The 20,492-nt window shown below is 41.6% G+C and overlaps 1 protein-coding gene across 1 annotated transcript in view; it reads left to right on the top strand.

Annotated features, from left to right (window-relative positions):
• LOC143775093 (uncharacterized) overlaps window positions 1-20,492 on the top strand; it is a 184,014-nt gene that overhangs the window by 47,295 nt on the left and 116,227 nt on the right. Inside the window, exons 11-13 of the mRNA XM_077262932.1 lie at window positions 1,144-1,260; window positions 2,916-3,000; window positions 9,956-10,149. Coding sequence (XP_077119047.1) covers window positions 1,144-1,260; window positions 2,916-3,000; window positions 9,956-10,149 — 396 coding nt within the window. The remainder of the gene's footprint in view (window positions 1-1,143; window positions 1,261-2,915; window positions 3,001-9,955; window positions 10,150-20,492) is intronic.

Below are 20,492 nucleotides of genomic sequence, written 5' to 3'. Positions count from 1 at the left end.
TGAGGGTATCAGATCATACCATCCTCCCTTGTAATTACAGACCTCAGACAAAGCTGGAGTCACCACAAAGTGCCGGGGCTCTGAGCAAGCAGAGGGGCCAACTCGCCATCGACATTGGCACACTATGGTGCCTGTGAGCAGGGAGAGTCCAGTGCCAGTGCATGCGAGTGGGCCCCCCGCTTTAATTTCCTTTTTAAAATGTGGAGCCCAAAACTGTATTCCATATTCTAGACGTGGCCTCACCAGTGGTTTGTAAAGGGGTCATAATACGTTGGGATCTCAGGATTTTATCTCTGTTTTTATACACCCTAACATCTTGTTTGCTTTTGCGGCTGCTGCTTGACATTAAGTACTGCTGCTCATCTTACTTGTAACGAGAATACCGAAGTCCTTCTTTTGATCTGTAGTCCCGAGTATACTCCCATTTAATGTATGTGCAGGAATAATGTAGGTTTGACTGCTCAAGTTAGTGTCCTTTAGCAAACACATGGGATGTCTCCATACCTACAAATATTAAATGAGACACCTGGTCTCCATTTTAATTGCCATTCCACGCCCCCAAGGTGGGGATATTTGATCATCCAGTCCCACCCATCTGACTGCTCACAAAACCCGGCCCTGATTCGTCTCATTAATATTCTCAGCACTATACTTGCTGGAGCCTGCTTTCTTGGGCTTACTTTACCTAAGCTACCAACCTCAGGGATACATATGTTCCCTCAAGGACCAGTCCGGCGGCCATCTTACAGGTGATTTTACATAAATGTAATTCTGAATGTAATGATAATAAGACTGCTGGAAAATCTTCTGCACAGAACAGGGTTAGGGTATTGTGATTAGTGATGAGCGAGCATGTTCGCATAAGGTGTTATCCGAGCACGCTCAAGTGCTAATAGAGTACATCCTGCGTGCTCGAAAAATAAGGGTGAGTCGCCGCAGCTGCATGCCCCTCTTGTGTACGACAGCCACAATACATGCAGGGATTGCCTGTTTGTTAGGAATCACTGTTATTGGTGTATGACAATTGCAATATTTCCGATCTATTAATTTAAAAAATATGAAGACAATAATATGGAAAATGAAAAAAAAAACAACGTTTTTTCAATAATGATTTATTGTATCCTTATCGTAATAATGATCTAGAAGTTCCAAAGAAAAAGAAGGTCAAGCGGGCACCACCACAACATCTAGACAGTTCCCCTGACGAAGCTACCGTGTGCAGCGACACGCGTAGGCAGACAGCTGGCTCCAGCCTTCCTAGTGAGTATACGCTATGTAATTATGCTGTTTTGTATTGTGGGTAATGCATGTATCGGGTGTATAGGTGGGGAAGCCCCCATCAGTATATATAGATACAGACTGTATACCAGCATATGTCTTTTCAACCTGGTATGGTAACTGATAGAGGTCACATGAAAACAAGCCATTTTTTGAGTCACAGGCGGATTCATCCCATTTATTCATTGCAGCACAGGATTAATAGAGTCTATGTGCCAGGACCTAGTGGGATTTCATGGTGGACAATTTATTGACTACTGCAGAAGATACCTGTTTTCTAACATTTCAGACAAATTTAAGGGGGACTCGACACCGATACCTGATACGGATGCATGTGCATTGCTCATATTGTATGAATTGTATGATACTCACTGGGTGGACCTTAGGGATTATTTTTCCTGTGAGCCAGCTATTTTTCGTGTCCTCATATACTGAGGACATTGAACATGTTTGGGTATGTTTTTACATGCTGTTTTCAATGTTTTTATGTCCAGAAGCACTGTAAATTAGTCTCAATAAAGCTTTTTTCACTTTGAATATAACAGCTGTGTGTGCACTATTATTGCGCTCTTTCTTTTTCCTCTATTTACAAATGATCTAGAAGTTCTCTTTTACAATTAAATCCTGGTTGAATTCTTTAGTTTTAATTCCGTCTCATAAAAATGTTATCTCGAGTCCTCGCCTTTGTTGGACATATTACAAGGGTTGTTAGGATGATGCATAAAAATACAAAGCCAATCCTCACCGCTCCCCCACTACACCAACCCCACTGTGTTGGCCTACAGCCGGCACATGCCCGAGTGTGGAATGTCGTCACTAATTACAGACAGGAAGAGCATCATTTCGGAAAGGAATGGGCTTGCATAAGTGCTGGACCCTTTTTTACCCTATGGTACTGAGCTTACCTGAGGCTTGATGGTCTGCAAGCTGTCCATGTATCTTCTAAGTGTAATTAGCACCGCCTTTCAGGGCTTATCTATACCATTATATAGTGCTGCAGATAAGCCCCCGATCCGACCTGTAAGATAAGAAAAATAAGTTTTATTATACTCACCTGGGGGGCGGTCCGATGGGTGTCGCAGGTCCGGGTCCGGCACCTCCCATCTTCTCATGATGGCCGCCCTGCTGCTTGCTTCATGGCTCCCCAGCACCGCGCTCCAGCACAGGTATACTTATCTGCCCTGTTGAGGGCACAGTACTGCAGTGCGTAGGTGCCGGGCCTCTGACCTTTCCTGCCACCTCCGCACTGCAGTTCTTTCCTCTGCCCTCAACAGGGCAGATAAGTATGCCTGCGCATGGCTATGATGCAAGCAGGAGGGCGGCGATCATAAGAAGATGGGAGGCGCCTGACCTGGACCTGCAGTACCTATCGGACCGGACCGCCCCCGGGTGAGTATAATAAGACGTATTTTTCTTATCTTTCAGGTCGGATCGGGGGCTTATCTGCAGCATTACAGAATGCTGTAGATGAGCCCTGAAAGGTGATGGCCGCATCAGCCAAACCTGGTGGCAGGTTCACGTTAATTGTCTTCATAAAACATTATATCATCTGTGTTAAATTACTAGACTTGTAAAGACTTGATTGAAAGAGGCAAGAAAATTTCATATAATGAAACATTTTGTTTTTCCGTCAACAGATCCTATAAAAATCCGCAATTCCAGCTATGACCAGGTTATGGAAAAATCAAAACAGCGCGGAATGTATATCAGCGAGGACGGCAGGTAAAGTCTTAAAGAATTTCTGATTCTTCACAATTGGCCCTCAGGCTGTCCTACTGGAAGTGAAAAAATAGAATATATTTTTATGTATACATATATATATATATATATATATATATATATATATATATATATATATATATATATATATATATATATATATACACACATACAGTCGTTCTCAAAAGTTTACATACCCCAGCAGAATTCAGAAATTCAGAATTGTTGCTTTCCTGGCCTTTTTTTCAGAGAATATGAATGATGACACCCAACCCTTTTCTCTTCTCATGGATAGTGGTTGGGTGAGGCCATTTATTAGCAAACTACTGTGTTCTTTCTTTTTAACCCCTTCACCCCCGGAGCTTTTATTGTTTTTCGCTCCCCTCCTTTTCAGAGCCATAACTTTTTTATTTTTCCATCAGTATTGCCATGTGAGGGCTTCTTTTTTCCAGGACGAGTTGTTCTTTTGAGTGGCACCATTGTTTTACCATGTTGTGTACTAGAAATTTTGAGAAAAATTCCATGTGCAGTGAAATTGCAAAAAAAGTGCGATCCCACACTTGTTTTTTGTTTGGCTTTTTTGCTAGGTTCACTAAATGCTAAAACTGACCTGCCATTATTATTCTCCAGGTCATTTTGAGTTTATAGACACCAAATATGTCTAGGTTCTTTCAAATTTCAAACTTTACTAAAAAAAGTATCGGTGGGGGCGGCCATCTTCCTTTGGCCGCGCGTGCGCAGAAGCGGCGCTCTGCTGGCCACAGCTTCAAGAAAATGGCCGCGGGATGCCGCGCGTGCGCAGATGGAGATGCTGACGCCTGATCATGGCCGGAAGCGCGTTAAATGCCGCTGTCAGAGTTTGACAGTGGCATTTAACTAGATAATAGGTATGGGCGGATCATGATTACGCCCACGCCTAGTGGGCACATGTCAGCTGTTCAAAACAGCTGAGATGTCCTGACTTTGATGCGGGCTCACCGTCGGAGCCCGCATCAAAGCGGGAGGTGCTGCCTTTGGACGTACTATTCCGTCCGATGGCTGAAAGGGGTTAAATAATAATGACAACCCAAAACATCCAAATGACCCTGATCAGAAGTTCACATACTCTGGTGATTTTGGCCTGATAACATGCACAGACGTTGACACAAATGGGTTTGAATGGCTACCAAAGGTAACATCCTCACCTGTGACCTGTTTGCTTGTAATCAGTGTGCGTGTATTATGGCTGAGTGAGTTTTTGGGATCTAGACAGACTCTTCCATCTTTCATCTAGCCACTGACGTTTCTGCATTGAGTCATGGGGAAAGCAAAAGAATTGGCAATGGATCTATGGGAAAAGGTAGTTGAACTGTATAAAACATTAAAGGGATACAAAAAGATATCCAAGGAGTTGGTAATGCCAGTCAGCAGCGTTCAAACTGTTTTTAACAAATGGAAAATCAGGGGCTCTGTAAAAACAAAATCACGATCAGGTAGACCAACAAAAATGTCGTCCACAACTGCCAGGAAAATTATTCGGCATTCAAAGAGAAACCCACAAATAACATCAGCTGAAATACAGGACTCTCTGAAAACTAGCAGTGTGGCTGTTTGAAGATGCACAATAAGGAGCCACTTGAAGAAAAATGGGCTGCATGGTCGAGCCGCCAAAAGAAAGCCATTACTGCACAAATGCCACAAAGTATCTCACCTACAATGCGCAAAACGGCACATAGATAAGCCTCAAATCTTCTGGAACAAGGTACCGTATTTTCCGCTTTGTAAGATGCACTTTTATTTCCCCCAAATTGGGGGGGAATGGGGGTGCGTCTTACAATCGGAATAGTGAAAAAAATAGGGAAAAAGAAGAAAATATTGCTTACTGAGGGGTTGGCGGTGGCTGCGGAGCAGACTGGTAGGAAGCAGGGTCACCGGTGGGGCAATGGAGCAGGCCTGGAGCTGGGGGTGGCGGCGCGGCCATCTCCGGTGTTTGTCGCTGTCATCTCCTGTGGTCGGCTGTGCGCGGGTGACAAAATGCTCGCCAGCGCCATTGCACTTTCGGAATCCGGAGTTTCCGGTTTCTAGAATGAGTGCCTGTGTCTACCACACATGACTTCAAGAAAATGGCCGCCGATCCAGCGCATGCGCAGATAATGCTCGCTGTTACTGAGCTCTCGATCTGCGCATGCGCTGCAGTAGACCAGCAAATACCAGTAGCTGGCAGCATGGAGAATTCTGGGCTCCGCCGCACACTGAGCCCTAAAGCAGAGGGGGGAGAGAAGCATGATTCTCCTCCTCCTTTGCAGGGAGAGATATTGATTGGTGGAGGGAACTGTTGCTGAGCTGTCTCCACCAATCAGATATCTTATCCCTGCACAATGTATAGTGTAACACTTGTTATTTACACTAGTCCGAGATCCTTGGGAGAGGTGAGTACACATTGAAGTAAAGCATAACCCCCATCATCCTTCAGAATATACTGTACCAATGGGTGTATTCAGACGATTGATGGGGGTTGCAGCTATATTTGGTGTAACATCCTCCATAACAGTGCGTCATCAGCAGATCCCCCCCAATAATTGTTTACCTTGCAGATCCCCATAACAGTGCGTCATCAGCAGATCCCCCAATAATTGTTTACCTTGCAGATCCCCATAACAGTGCATCACCACAGATTCCCATAACAGTGCGTCATCCGCAGGTCTCTCAATAAGTGTGTACCCTGCAGATTCCCCATACCAGTGCGTCACCACAGATCCCTCATAACAGTGTCATCCGCAGATCCCCGATAACAGTGCATCACCGCAGATCCCCGATAACAGTGTATCACCACAGATCCCCATAACAGTGCGTCACAACAGATCCCCCATAACAGTGTGTCGTCCGCAGATCCCCTTAACAGTGCGTCACCACAGGTCCCCGTGTTATGATCCGGTGACTGGAGCCGCATGAGACTTTCTCAGGAGAAGTGGAATCTGTACTGACCGCAAACCCTGAACTAACACCGCAACTAGAAGTAGCCGTGGGGTGTGCCTAACAAACCCTAGACACCTCGACACAGCCGGAGGACTAAATACCCCTATAGATAGAAATAGGAATACTATCTTGCCTCAGAGCAGAACCCCAAAGGATAGGCAGCCCCCCACAAATATTGACTGTGAATAGGAGAGGAAAGACACACACAGGCAGAAAACAGATTTCAGCAAAAGAGGCCACTCTAAACAGGGAAAGATAGGACAGAATACTAAGCGGTCAGTATTAAAACTCTAAAAATATCCACAGCAGATAATACAAAAAGTTCCACAATCTAACTAAAGACATTGAATGTATATCTGCAACTCCTGAGAATCCAACATGACTGAGAAAATACTGATACAATCTAAGCTGGACAAAAAAAACACTGAATAGCACTAAATTATTAAGCACACAACATGTGTGCCACAAAAACCAGACACTTATCTTTGCAGATTTGGCAGCAGGGCAGAAGGAACCAGGCAAGGACAAAACCTCCAAAAACAATGGACAACTGTCAAGGACTAATGAATCCTGCACGCCTAAATACCCCAGTCAGAACTGCAATCAGCGGATACACCTGACCAGGGCTGCAACCCAGAGACAACTGCATTACCACCTACAACCACCGGAGGGAGCCCAAAAGCAGAATTCACAACATCCCCCATAACAGTGTGTCATCCGTAGATCCCCATAACAGTGCGTCATTACAGATCCCCATAATAGTGCGTAACCACAGATCTCCCAAAACAGTGTCATCCGCATATCCCCTTAACAGTGCGTCTTCTGCAGATTTCCTCCAATAAGTGTGTACCCTGCAGATCCCATAACAGTGCATCACCACAGATTCCCATAACAGTGCATCACCACAGATCCCCATAACAGTGTGTCATCCGCAGATCCCAATAACAGTGCGTCACTACAGATCCCCCATAATAGTGCGTAACCACAGATCTCCCATAATAGTGTCATCCGCAGATCCTCTTAACAGTGATTCATCTGCAGATCTCTCAATAAGTGTGTATCCTGCAGATTCCCCATACCAGTGCGTCACCACAGATCCCCCATAATAGTGTCATGCGCAGATCCCCCATAACAGTGCATCACCACAGATCCCCCATAACAATGTTTTTCATTCATCATAGGTGTAGAAAAAGACATGGGCTACACATCTAAAATCATAACTTGATCTAGGCAAAATGAAACTGAACATGAGGTTCTTAGTTTAACAATCTGATTAGACTATATGAAGCCGCTAGCACATGACGGCAAACCTCTTAGTGAGCAATAATATGCGGAACCCCTCTTACAGCCTCTAGGCTTGCAGCATGGGTACTGTGAGGCACCAGGTACCCACCCTGCTGGTTCATTGTCACTGTGGCGGTGGTTGGCACATTACTCCACACATTTAAGGCTACAGTACGGTATTTAACGTTATGGACACATAGATTTGCCGTGACTTGGCAGTAGGCTTTATAAGTCTGATCATAATGTTAAAGTAAAAACTTCTTGTTCAGTTGAATACAGTACATTTTTGCCTAACACCACTAGATCAACTTGTGATTTTTGGATGCGCAGCCCATATCTTTTCTACAGCAGTAGTATTCATTCATATTCTCAGTTACAATGCCCCCATAAATAACTATGAAGGACAGAGCTGACAATTGTTTCAGTACTGTATTTTGTTGCAGAAAATTACCGTACAGTTAGCTGCTGCATAGTGCGCATTTTTCAAGAATGTCAAAGCAGAAAAGGCATGCATATAAAATTCCCTTTAAACTGGAGGTTATAAAATACGCTGAAGAGCATGGGAACAGAGCAGCAGAGAGACATTTCGGACCGCCTCCAACTGAAAAAATAAGAGAGTGGAGGAAACAGGAGGATGAGCTGCAAAAAGCGGGAAAAAGCAGATCTGGTCTTCGTAGGCGTGGTGCAAAGTGGCCAAAGTTAGACGTGGATGTAAAAGAGTGGATCATAGGCCACAGAAATAATGGCCTTTCGGTCTCAGCGAAAATGATCATATGCGAAGCCAAGCGGATTGCTGCTGAGAAAGGCATCAAGGACTTCACTGGATCACCATCATGGTGCTTCAGATTTATGAAGAGATGTGGCCTTGCTATGCGCACCAAAACTAGAATTGCGCAAAAAATGCCACAAGAATATGAAGCTAAGATTCTGTCTTTCCACAAGTTTGTAATTGACAGCAGAAAGAAAAATGGATATGAATTAGGCCAGATTGGGAATATGGATGAAGTCCCTCTAACCTTTGACGTGCCATCCAACAGAACTGTTGAGGCAGAGGGTGCCAAAACGGTAACGGTAAAAACTGCAGAACATGAAAAAAAACACTACACAATTGTGTTGTCCTGCTGTGCCGATGGCACGAAACTACCACCAATGTTAATTTTTAAAAGAAAGAACATGCCCAAAGAAGCTATCCCACAAGGAGTTGTTGTGCACGTTCACGAGAAAGGATGGATGGACGAGAACGGAATGAGATTGTGGGTTGATAAAGTGTGGTCCAATTGTCCTGGAGGACTTCTGAAAAAAACAGCCCTGTTAGTGCTAGACCAGTTCAGGGCACATATTAGTGAAAACACAAAAAAAGTGTTTAAAGAAGTGAAGACCCATCTTGCGGTAATTCCAGGGGGGCTTACCAGCCAGCTGCAACCTCTCGATGTTTCTATAAACAAGCCGTTTAAAGTCTACATGCGAGAAGAGTGGAATAAATGGATGGCTGCTGGCAATCATGACCTGACACCAACTGGACACATGAAGAGGCCCACTATCACTCAAGCGAAAAATACCGTAATTTGGAGTGATGAGACCAAAATGGAACTTTTTCTCCACAAACCTAAACCTTACATTTGCATAAAGGTCAACAAGACCTATGGGGAAAGGAACACCATTCCTACTGTAAAGCACGGAGGTGAATTGCTGATGTTTTGGGGATGTGTGTGAGCTACAAAGGCACAGGAATCTTGGTCAAAGTTGAAGAAAAGATGAATGCATCATATAATCAACAAATACTAGAGGCAAATTTGCAATCATCATGCACATGGGACGTACTTGGACGTTCCATCATGACAACAATCCAAAGCACATGGCCAAGTCGATCGGTCATTGGCTACAGCAGAACACAGTGAAGTTTCTGGAGTGGCCATCTCAGTCTTCTGACCTCAATATCATTGAGCCACTCTGAGGAGATTTCAATCGCGCGGTTCATGCTAGACAGTCCAAGAATTTGCAGGAACTGGAGGCTATTTGCCAAGAAGATTGCGCATCTTTACCATCTGAGAAAATAAAGAACCTCATCCATAACTACCACAAAAGACTTTAACTTGGCATAGATGTTGAGGGGGTAATACACAGTATTAAGAAATGGGGTATGTTTACTTTTGATTAGGGTCATGTGGATGTTTTGGGTTGACATTATGATTTAAAAAGAGAAAACCGTAGTTTGACAATAAATGGCTCTACCCAACCACTAATCATGAGTTTTGGTGTTTTCATATTCTCTGAAGAAAGGTCAAGAAAGCAAAAATTCTGCCAGGGTATGTAAACTTTTGAGCACAACTATATGTTTATATGCATATATTCGCTATATAATGTATTTATTAACCATATATATGTTTACTGATTCACTCACAAAGAAAATCTTGATTGGTTCTGATCTGCACTGTATCCTGCAACCAGCTTGATAAGCAGGTTGCTCCTGTGTGTACATAGAGATTGTCATCTTAATTCTCTGGAGCATCACTGGGAAAAGCGATGTTCTTCAAGCTGTCCATGTAACTTCTACATGTAATTAACATTTTTCATAATGTGGTAAGAAAATCTATTTGGACTAACTTAATTGTCTTCAAAAAACATTATATCATCTCTTTTAAATACCAGACTTGTAAAGACTTGATTGCAATAACCAAAAGAATTTCACATATTGAAACATTTTTTTCTCCATCAACAGATGCTGTATACGTGCCCAAAAGTCAGATGAAGCAAATCCGGATCGGAGCAAATATTGGTTAGATCGAGAGGTTTTCAATAAATTAACCGCGCAAAAGAGAGCTGAAGTCTGTGGCGGCTTCCGCCGCTTGACTGTACTACGGAGGCCACAGGATGAAGAGCAGTCCAATATTGCGGCCACCATGCAGCCAGCGGGTAAGGAAAGGGTGAACAAATAACATTATATCATCTGTTTTAAATACCAGACTTGTAAAGACTTGATTGCAATAACCAAAAGAATTTCACATATTGAAAATGTTTTTTTCCATCAACAGATACTATTAAAATTTCCAAAAGACAATTGAAGGAATTCAGGATATGATCAAATGTTGGTTAAATCGAGAGCATTTTGGTTAAATCGAGAGCATTTTGATTATTTTATAACAGCGCGAAAGACAGGTAAAGTCTTGAAGAATTTCTGATTCACGTGACTGTCCTACTGGAAGTGGAAAAATAGAATATATATAGATATATAGATATATATCTATATATAGATAGATCTATATATATATATAGATATATATATAGATATATATATATAGATATATATATATAGATATATATATATATATATATATATACTATTTACTGTGTTTATTAACCATATATACGTTTACTGATTCACTGACAAAGAAAATCTTTCTTGGTTCTGATCTGCACTGTATCCTGCGACCAACTTGATAGACAAATCACTCTTAGGTGTACATAGGAGAGTCATCTTAATTAGGCACCATGAATTAGTTAACAGGTTCCCTTTAATTATTCCCATGCAGTCTACATACATTAATTTATAAGTAAAGCAAATATTAACCCCTTGACAAAATGCCCGTGACCTGTGTAAATGTAAATAAGGTATCTAGTTTTATACAACCTTGCATTTTTAGCAGGACTACTGTAATAATACAGTTCAGTGCTATAAAGGGTAGAAACATATAAGGAAAAGAAGCACACAGAAATCAAATGTAACAACAAAAAAAAAGAAAACATAAAAAAACAAACATGTGGGCTAGTATACTCGGTAGTGAGCCGAAAAGAATTGTGGCATCACACTAGCAGCAAGACAGATTGTAAATTCCACCAATATACAATGGACCAAGCGTTAGCCTTTATTATAAGACTCACAAAAGGGACATGACAAGAGGTGCTAACAATATGTACGTATGATACATGGCGAAGAGTATAATTGCTGTTTACCTGCCGTCAGCGATAGTTCCACATCAATATGTACTGCAGGTCACAACCCAGTATCCGGCGCGTGACTGGATTAGGGGGAGTGCTTGCACCTGGGTGGTGCAAGGGGGTCCATAAGTTGATGTGACATCAGTGGATGTTAAAGGTGGCTGCAGCCAAGGTCATGTGATTGGGTCTGAGCAAGCAGTGATACCGCCGTTTACAGACACATATGGCAACATCAGGTTTTTACAGAAATGCTTATTTAAAATGTTTAAATCGATGGGCATATTTACACAAGGTAGTGGATCATCTCTTTAACTGAAATATTTCCTTTGTATTGTAAAAAAAATTATATACTGTATGTTTAGCTTTATAAGACGCTCATAGAATTTATAATGTGCTAAAACATTTTGTAAAATAAAAAATACTATTTTATTGGGGTGGGGGGTGGATCTGTGGATGAGCCACTGTTATGGAGTACTTGTGTAATTGCAGATCTTATATCAGAGAACTTCCCCACTCCCTTACCCTTGGAACTGCAGACCTCTGATCTGAGTGCTGCAATTATGAGGGAGTGGGGTATCTCAACTGAGTTCAGGGCCGGCTCCAGGTTTTATAGAGTATCAGTGGGCCCCTGTAACACACACCATGATTCATGATTAACAGATATGGCAGAGAAATATAAGTATAGTACAATGCCAAAGATTTCGCTTCTTACATTTTGTAAGTGATGTCTATTCTAAAATCACTCAGAAACCGATTAATCCTCGCAGCACACAGTGCGTGCCCTGGGGGGAATCAAAAGTTTTCATTTTAGACTGGACAGTATAGTCCTCCACACAGTATTATGGGCACCACAGGATTGAACAGCCAATCACAGCGATCGTAGTTGCGGAGGTTCATCAACACCCCTCAGGACAACAACTATATGTGGCCAGCTCCAAAATGGCACCGGAATTTTAATGCTGTCGCAGAACAGCAGTCGTGGTGCCGCCTTAAAGATGAGACGTATCCATACATCCCAGGTCAATAAGGCAGGAGTCACAGGGACGTTTGGATAAGTCCAAGGTGGAAAAGGGGTTAAAGAGGGAGGGGAAAGTGCTGATACCATCCTCCCTTGTAATTACAGACTTCAGACAAAGCTGGAGTCACCACAAAGTGCCGGGGCTCTGAGCAAGCAGAGGGGCCAACTCGCCGTCGACATTGGCACACTATGGTGCCTGTGAGCAGGGAGAGTCCAGTGCCAGTGCACGCGAGTGGGCCCCCCGCTTGCTCAGAGCCCCAGCATTTGCATTGCTTACCTCTCCCTTCAAACATCTGGTGTCTTCTCAGTGTTTTCTGTCTGTGCCGTCCCAGGGCAGCGGGGCACAATGATGTCACTACAGTGCGCCCTCTGCTCTAAGCAGTCACATTGCAGAGAACCAGAAAACAGCGACTCCGAGGAGTTCAGACCTGTGGCCAGCGAGGAGAAATGAGTATTTGCTATTTTTTATGTATGGATAAATATATGGGGCCCATTCTTTATGAGCGTGCGTGCCCTGGGTTAAATCAAAAGTTTTATTTTGAGACTAGACTGTATAGTCCTCCATATAGAGTATTACGGTCACCACATAGTTCTCCATACAGTATAATGAGCCCCATATATTGCTTCATACAGAATAATGAACCCCATAAAATGTTTCATACAGAATAATGGCCCTAATATAATACTCCATACAGAATAATGGACCCCATATGATGCTCCATAAAGAATAATGGGTCTCATATAATACTTCATATAGAATAAGGGGCCTTATATACTGCTCCATACAGAATAGTGGCCTCCTTATTATGCTCTATATAGAATAATGAATACCATATAATGCTTCGTACATAATACTGAACCCCATATAATGCTCAATACAAAATAACACCCCATATAATGCTCCATACATGATGGACCCCACATAATGCTTAAAACAGAATAATGGACCCCATATAATGCTCCATACAGTATAATAGGCCTCATATAATGCTCCATAAAGTATAATAGGCCTCATGTAATGCTCCTTAAAGAATGTGCCCAATATAATGCTCCATACTAAATGGGCCCCATATATTACTCGATACAGAATGGGCCCATATACTACTACATAGTGAATGGGCCACATATAATACTTCACTCACAATGGGCCCCATATATTGCTTCATCCATTATGGGCCCCATATAATACTCCATACAGAATGGGCGTTATGTATCACTCCGTACAGAATGGACCCCATATAATGCTCCAAACAGAATGGGTCTTATATATTGCTCCATACAGAATAGACTCCATATATTGCTCCATATAGAATGGAACCCATATAATTCTTCATAGAGTGGGCTCTATATAATGCTATATAGAGAATGAGCCTTATAAATTGCTCCATGCAGTTTGTGCCCCATATAATTCTCCATTAAGAATGAGCCCTATATAATGGTATATATAGAATAAGACCCAGATAATGTTTCATAAAGAATGGGCCCCATATAATGCTCCATACAGAATGGGCCTCATATTGCTCCATACAGAATGGGCCCCATATATTACTCCATACCTAATAGGCCCCATTTATTACTCCATACAGAATAAACCCCATATAATACTCTATACTGAATGGGCCTCATATATTACTTCACTCAACATGGGCCCCATTTATTGCTCCATCCATTATGGGCCCCATGTAATACTCCATACAGAATGGGCCTTGTGTATCACTCCGTACAGAATGGGCCCTGTGTAATGCTCCATACAAAATAGGCCCCGTGTTATGCTCCATACATAATGGGCCCCATATAATGCTCCATACAGAATGGGCCCCATATAATGCTCCATACAGAATGGGCATATAATGTTATATACAGAATGAGCTTCATATAATAATCCATACAAAATGGGCTCCATGTATCACTTCATACAGGATGGGCCCCATACATTGCTCCATGCATTATAGGCCTTATGTAATACTCCGTACAGAATTGGCACCATGTAATGCTATATACTGAAGGAACCTTATATAATGCTCCAGAATGGGTGCCATATAATGCACCATATAGAATGGGCCCCATATAACGGTATATATAGAATGAGACCCAGATAATGTTTCCTAAATAATGGGCCCCATATAATGCTCCATACAGAATGGGCCCCAAATAATGTTCCATAGAGAATGGGCCCCATAAAATGCTCCATTCTATATATGTTTTATATATTGCTCCACACAGAATGGGCCACATATAATTTTACAAACGGAATGGGCCACATATAATTTTACAAACGGAATGGGCTCCATGTATTACTCTGTACAGAATGAGCCCCATATAATACGTCATACAGAATGGGCCCCATATATTACTCCATACAGAATAGGCCCCATATATTACTCCATACAGAATAAACCCCATATATTACTCCATACAGAATGGGCCTTGTGTATCACTATGTACAAAATGGTCCTCATATAATGCTCCATACAGAATGGGCCCCATGTAATGCTCCATACAGAATGGGCCCCATAAAATGCTTCATACAGAATGGGCCCCATATAATGCTCCATACATAATGGGCATATAATGTTATATACAGAATGAGCCTCATATAATAATCCATACAAAATGGGCTCCATGTATCACTTCATACAGGATGGGCCCCGTATATTGCTCCATGCATTATAGGCCTTATGTAATACTCCATACAGAATTGGCTTCATATAATGCTATATACAGAAGAACCCTTATATAATGCTCCAGAAAGAATGGGACTCATATATTGCTCCATACAGAATGGGCATTATATATTGCTCCATGCAGTATGTGCCTCATATAATGTTCCATTCAGAATGGACCCCATAGAATGCTCCATATAGAATGGGCCCTATATAATGGTATATATAGAATGAGACCCATAAAATGCTCCATACAGAATGGGCCTTATATATTGCTCCATGCAGTTTGTGTCCCATATAATGCTCCATTCACAATGGACCCCATATAATGCTCCATAGAGAATGGGCCCCATAAAATGCTCCATTCTATATATGTTTTATATATTGCTCCACACAGAATGGGCCACATATAATTTTACAAACGGAATGGGCCACATATAATTTTACAAACGGAATGGGCTCCATGTATTACTCTGTACAGAATGAGCCCCATATAATACGTCATACAGAATGGGCCCCATATATTACTCCATACAGAATAGGCCCCATATATTACTCCATACAGAATAAACCCCATATATTACTCCATACAGAATGGGCCTTGTGTATCACTATGTACAAAATGGTCCTCATATAATGCTCCATACAGAATGGGCCCCATGTAATGCTCCATACAGAATGGGCCCCATAAAATGCTTCATACAGAATGGGCCCCATATAATGCTCCTTACATAATGGGCATATAATGTTATATACAGAATGAGCCTCATATAATAATCCATACAAAATGGGCTCCATGTATCACTTCATACAGTATGGGCCCCGTATATTGCTCCATGCATTATAGGCCTTATGTAATACTCCATACAGAATTGGCTCCATATAATGCTATATACAGAAGAACCCTTATATAATGCTCCAGAAAGAATGGGACTCCTATATTGCTCCATACAGAATGGGCCTTATATATTGCTCCATGCAGTATGTGCCTCATAATGCTCCATTCAGAATGGACCCCATAGAATGCTCCATATAGAATGGGCCCTATATAATGGTATATATAGAATGAGACCCATAAAATGCTCCATACAGAATGGGCCTTATATATTGCTCCATGCAGTTTGTGCCCCATATAATGCTCCATTCAGAATGGGCCCCATATAATGGTATATATAGAATGAGACCCATATAATGCTCCATAGAAAATGGGCCCCATATATTGCTCCATAGAGAATGGGGCGATAAAATTCTCCATGCTGAATGTTTTATATATTGCTCCATACAGAATGGGTCCCATATAATGTTCCATAGAGCATGGGCTACATATATTGCTCCATGTAGAATGGGCCCCATATAATTCTACATACAGAATGGGCTCCAAGTAATGCTCCATACAGAATGGACCCCTTATATTACGCCACACAGAAGGGACCTCATATAATAGTCTATACAGAATGGGCCTCTTATATTACTCCATATAGAATGGGTCTTACATATATAGCTCCATACAGAATGGGTCCCATATAGTGCTCCTTAAGCAGTGGGCTACGTATAATGCTCCATAGAAAAAAGGCCCCATAAAATGCTCTATACAGTATGGGCCCCATATAATACTCCACACAGAATAAGCCTTATATATTGTTCCATACAGAATTGGCCCTATATAATGCTCCATAAAGAATAGGCCCCATATAATGCTCCATAGAGAATGGGCCCCATAAAATGCTCCATGTTGTATATGTTCTATATATTGCTCCATGCAGAATGGGTCCCATATAATTCTACATACAGAATGGGCTTCATATATTACTCTGTACAGAATGAGCCCCATATAATACGCCATACAGAATGGGCCCCATATATTGCTCCATACAGTATGGTCACCATATAATACTCCATACAGAATGGGCCTCTTATTTTACTCCATACAGAATGGGTCTTATATATATATAGTTCCATACAGAATGGGTCTCATATAGTGATCCATAAACAGTGGGCCACGTATAATGCTCCATAGAGAAAGTGCCCCATAAAATGCTCTATACAGTATGGGCCCCATATAATACTCCACACAGAATGAGCCTTATATATTGTTCCATACAGAATTGGCCCCATATAATGCTCCATAAAGAATAGGCCCCATGTAATGCTCCATAGAGAATGGGCCCCATAAAATGCTCCATGCTGTATATGTTTTATATATTGCTCCATACAGAATGGGTCCCATATAATTCTACATACAGAATGGGCTCCATATATTACTCCATACAGAATGAGCCCCATATAATACGCCATACAGAATGGGCCCCATATATTGCTCCATACAGTATAGTCACCATATTATACTCCATACAGAATGGGCCTTATATATTACTCAAACATAATATGCCACATATAATGATCCATACAGATTGGGTCTAGTATATTGATCAATACAGAATTGGCCCCTTATAGTGCTCCATAGAGAATGGGCCCCTTTATATTTCTCCATGCATAAAAAATCAAATACTCGTCTCTCCTCGCTACACTCCCTTTACCGGGACCAAAGAACCTGCTGAAGACATCGGAGGATCCGTCCCATCGACTTCATTAGGACTACACCGGACTCTCTACACGCCACCCATTGTTGGCGCCATTCTTCTTCACGTGGACGTTGCGTGTTGGATATCGTCAGGACCGTATCAGTCATACCTTGAGAACTCGCAATATTATTTCTTGAATTTTCACTATCTTGCATTCCCTGTTTCACTTAATATCCCTGCCACCCCCACCTTTCTCCCTGCGTGGAGGAGTTTACCCCGGCTAATAGTAAACACGCTAACCCTTGCTCTGCCTCCCGTCCGTTATTGCATCCTGCAACCTGCTCATACTTGGCGTAGTCGGCAGGATGCAGTCGAACCTCACAGAGGGGGCAGACCAAGCAGTTGGGGGTGCTCCTCATATACTGCTCCATACAGAATAATGGCCCCCTTTTTATGCTCTATACAGAATAATGAATCCCATATTATGCTCCGTACATAATAATAATCCCAATATAATGCTCCATACAAAATAATGAACCCCACATAATGCTCCATACGGTATAATAGGCCTCATATAATGCTCCATACAGAATGGGCTCCATATGGTGCTCCATAAAGAATGAGCCCAATATAATGGTCCATACTAAATGGTCCCCATATAATACTCCATACAGATTTAGCTTTATACTGTATATTGCTCTATACAGAATGGACCCCATGTATTACTCCATACAGAATGTGCCCATATAATACTTCATACAGAATGGTCCCCATATATTACTTCATACAGAATAAGCCCCATATACTACTCCATAGTAAATGGGCCTCATATAATACTTCAATCAGAATGGGTCCCATATATTGCTCCATCCATTATGGGCCCCATGTAATACTCCATACAGAATGGGCATTATGTATCACTCCGTACAGAATGGACCACATATAATGCTCCAAACAGAATGTGTCTTATATATTGCTCCATACAGAATATACTCCATATATTGCTCCATATAGAATGGAACCCATATAATTCTTCATAGTGGGCTCTATATAATGCTATAGACAGAATGAGCCTTATATATTGCTACATACAGTATGTGCCCCATATAATTCTCCATTCAGAATGAGCCCCATATAATGCTCCATATAGAATGGGCCCCATATAATAGTATATATAGAATGAGACCCATATAAAGTTTCATAAAGAATGGGCCCCATATATTGCTCCATACAGAATGGGCCCCATACTTTGCTCCATACAGAATGGGCCCCATATATTACTCCATACCGAATAGGCCCTATATATTACTCAATACAGAATAAGCCCCATATAATACTCCATAGTGAATGTGCCTCATATAATACTTAACTCAGAATGGGCCCCATATATTGCTCCATCCATTATGGGCCCCATGTAATACTCCATACAGATTGGGCCTTGTGTATCACTTCGTACAGAATGGGTTCCATACAATGCTCCATACAGAATGGACATATAATGTTATATACAGAATGAGCCTCATATAATAATCCATACAAAATGGGCTCCATGTATCACTTCATACAGGATGGGCACCATATATTGCACCATGCATTATAGGCCCTATGTAATACTCCATACAGAATTGGCTTCATATAATGCTATATACAGAAGGACCCTTATATCATGCTCCAGAATGGGCCCCATATAATGTTCCATATAGAATGGGCCCCAGATAATGGTATATATAGAATGAGACCCATATAATGTTTCATAAAAAAAAGGGCCCCATATAATGCTCCATACAGAATGGGCCCCAAATAATGTTCCAAAGAGAATGGGCCCCATAAACTGCTCCATACAGAATGGGCCTCTTAAATTACTCCATACAGAATAGGTCTTATATATAGCTCCATACAGAATGTTCTCATATAGTGCTCCATAAACAGTGGGCCACATATAATGCTCCATTCAGAATTGACCCCATATAATGCTCCATATAGAATGGGCCCCATATAATGGTATATATAGAATGAGACCCATATAATGCTCCATACAGAATGGGCCCTATATAATGCTCCATAGAGAATGGGCCCGATAAAATTCTCCATGCTGAATGTTTTATATATTGCTCCATACAGAATGGGTTCCATATAATGTTCCATAGAGCATGGGCTCCATATATTGATCCATATAGAATGGTCCCCATATAATTCTACATTCAGAATGGCCCTATGTAATACTCCATAAGTCCCATATAGTGCTCCATAAACAGTGGGCCACATATAATGCTCCACACAGAATGGACGTCATATATTGCTCCATACAGAATGGACCCCAAATAATGCACCATGCAGAATGGGCCTCATAAAATGCCCCATACAAAATGGGCCCCATATATTGCTCCATAGAGAATGGGCCGATAAAATTCTCCATGCTGAATGTTTTATATATTGCTCCATACAGAATGGGTCCCATATAATGTTCCATAGAGCATGGGCTCCATATATTGCTACATATAGAATTGGCCCTATGTAATTCTCCATACAGAATGGGCTCCAAATAATGCTTCATACAGAATGGACCCCCTTATATTACTCCACACAGAAGGGACCTCATATAATACTGTATACAGAATGGGCCTCTTAAATTACTCCATACAGAATGGGTCTTGCATATATAGCTTCATACAGAATGGGTCCCATATAGTGATCCATTTACAGTGGGCCTCGTATAATGCTCCATAGAGAAAAGGCCCCATAAAATGCTCTATACAGTATGGGCCCCATATAATACTCCACACAGAATAAGCCTTATATATTGTTCCATACAGAATTGGCCCTATATAATGCTCCATAAAGAATAGGCCCCATAAAATGCTCCATGCTGTGTTTGTTTTATATATTGCTCCATACAGAATGGGTCCCATATAATTCTACATACAGAATGGGCTCCATATATTACTCTGTACAGAATGAGCCCCATATAATACGCCATACAGAATGGTGCCCCATATATTGCTCCATACAGTATGGTCACCATATCATACTCCATACAGGATTGGGCCTTAAATATATTACTCAAACATAATATGCCACATATAATGATCCATACAGATTGGGTCTAGTATATTAATC

Source organism: Ranitomeya variabilis, chromosome 5 (assembly GCF_051348905.1).
Source record: "Ranitomeya variabilis isolate aRanVar5 chromosome 5, aRanVar5.hap1, whole genome shotgun sequence".
Taxonomy (NCBI): domain Eukaryota; kingdom Metazoa; phylum Chordata; class Amphibia; order Anura; family Dendrobatidae; genus Ranitomeya; species Ranitomeya variabilis.
Note: the sequence above shows the minus strand (reverse complement) of the source record. Positions and strands in the feature narration are given on the sequence as shown.